Raw genomic sequence first — 468 nt, forward strand, 5'->3', positions numbered from 1 at the left:
GGCAGAAAAAGCCTGAAGCAACAGCAGCATCAGCTGCGTGTACACCAAAACGCGAACAATGGGAACAGAAGCAACAACAAGCCGTTCCTTACTTCGTCTAACGGGGCCCCCTTTTGCCTTCGCCTCCTTCCGCATTTTCCTCCGGTGCTCCCGAACCTTCTTTTGTATCTGCAGAACGGCAACGTAGATCGTTTTGTATCTATGCATCAATCTAGCGAGTAGCGTTTAGACGGCGCCACATTATGAGCTCCACGCTGTGGGGTTCCGTACGGGCTGCGTAAGGCTTACGTTGTACTTCTTCGAGAGCTTCTGCCTCTTTGACTGTTCTGGAGGAGTCCGCAGCACCCACATTCTCAGTCACATACCTTAAACCCACAACGCTAAACACGAAACCCCAAAGCCTTGAGCTTCATGGACACTGAACATCGAGACCCGCGTTGGGTTCAATACAACCACCCAGTCCAAACC

At 51.7% G+C, this 468-nt stretch overlaps 1 protein-coding gene across 1 annotated transcript in view; it reads right to left on the minus strand.

Moving 5' to 3' along the window:
- EMH_0023050 (GTPase domain containing protein, putative) overlaps positions 1-351 on the minus strand; it is a gene marked incomplete at both ends in the record, with an annotated part of 4,824 nt that extends 4,473 nt beyond the window's left edge. Inside the window, 2 exons of the mRNA XM_013502065.1 lie at positions 93-168; positions 289-351. Coding sequence (XP_013357519.1) covers positions 93-168; positions 289-351 — 139 coding nt within the window. The remainder of the gene's footprint in view (positions 1-92; positions 169-288) is intronic.
- Between the last annotated feature and the right edge of the window lie 117 nt (positions 352-468).

Source organism: Eimeria mitis, genomic scaffold (genome assembly GCF_000499745.2).
Source record: "Eimeria mitis Houghton genomic scaffold, Emh_scaff820, whole genome shotgun sequence".
Lineage (NCBI taxonomy): Eukaryota > Apicomplexa > Conoidasida > Eucoccidiorida > Eimeriidae > Eimeria > Eimeria mitis.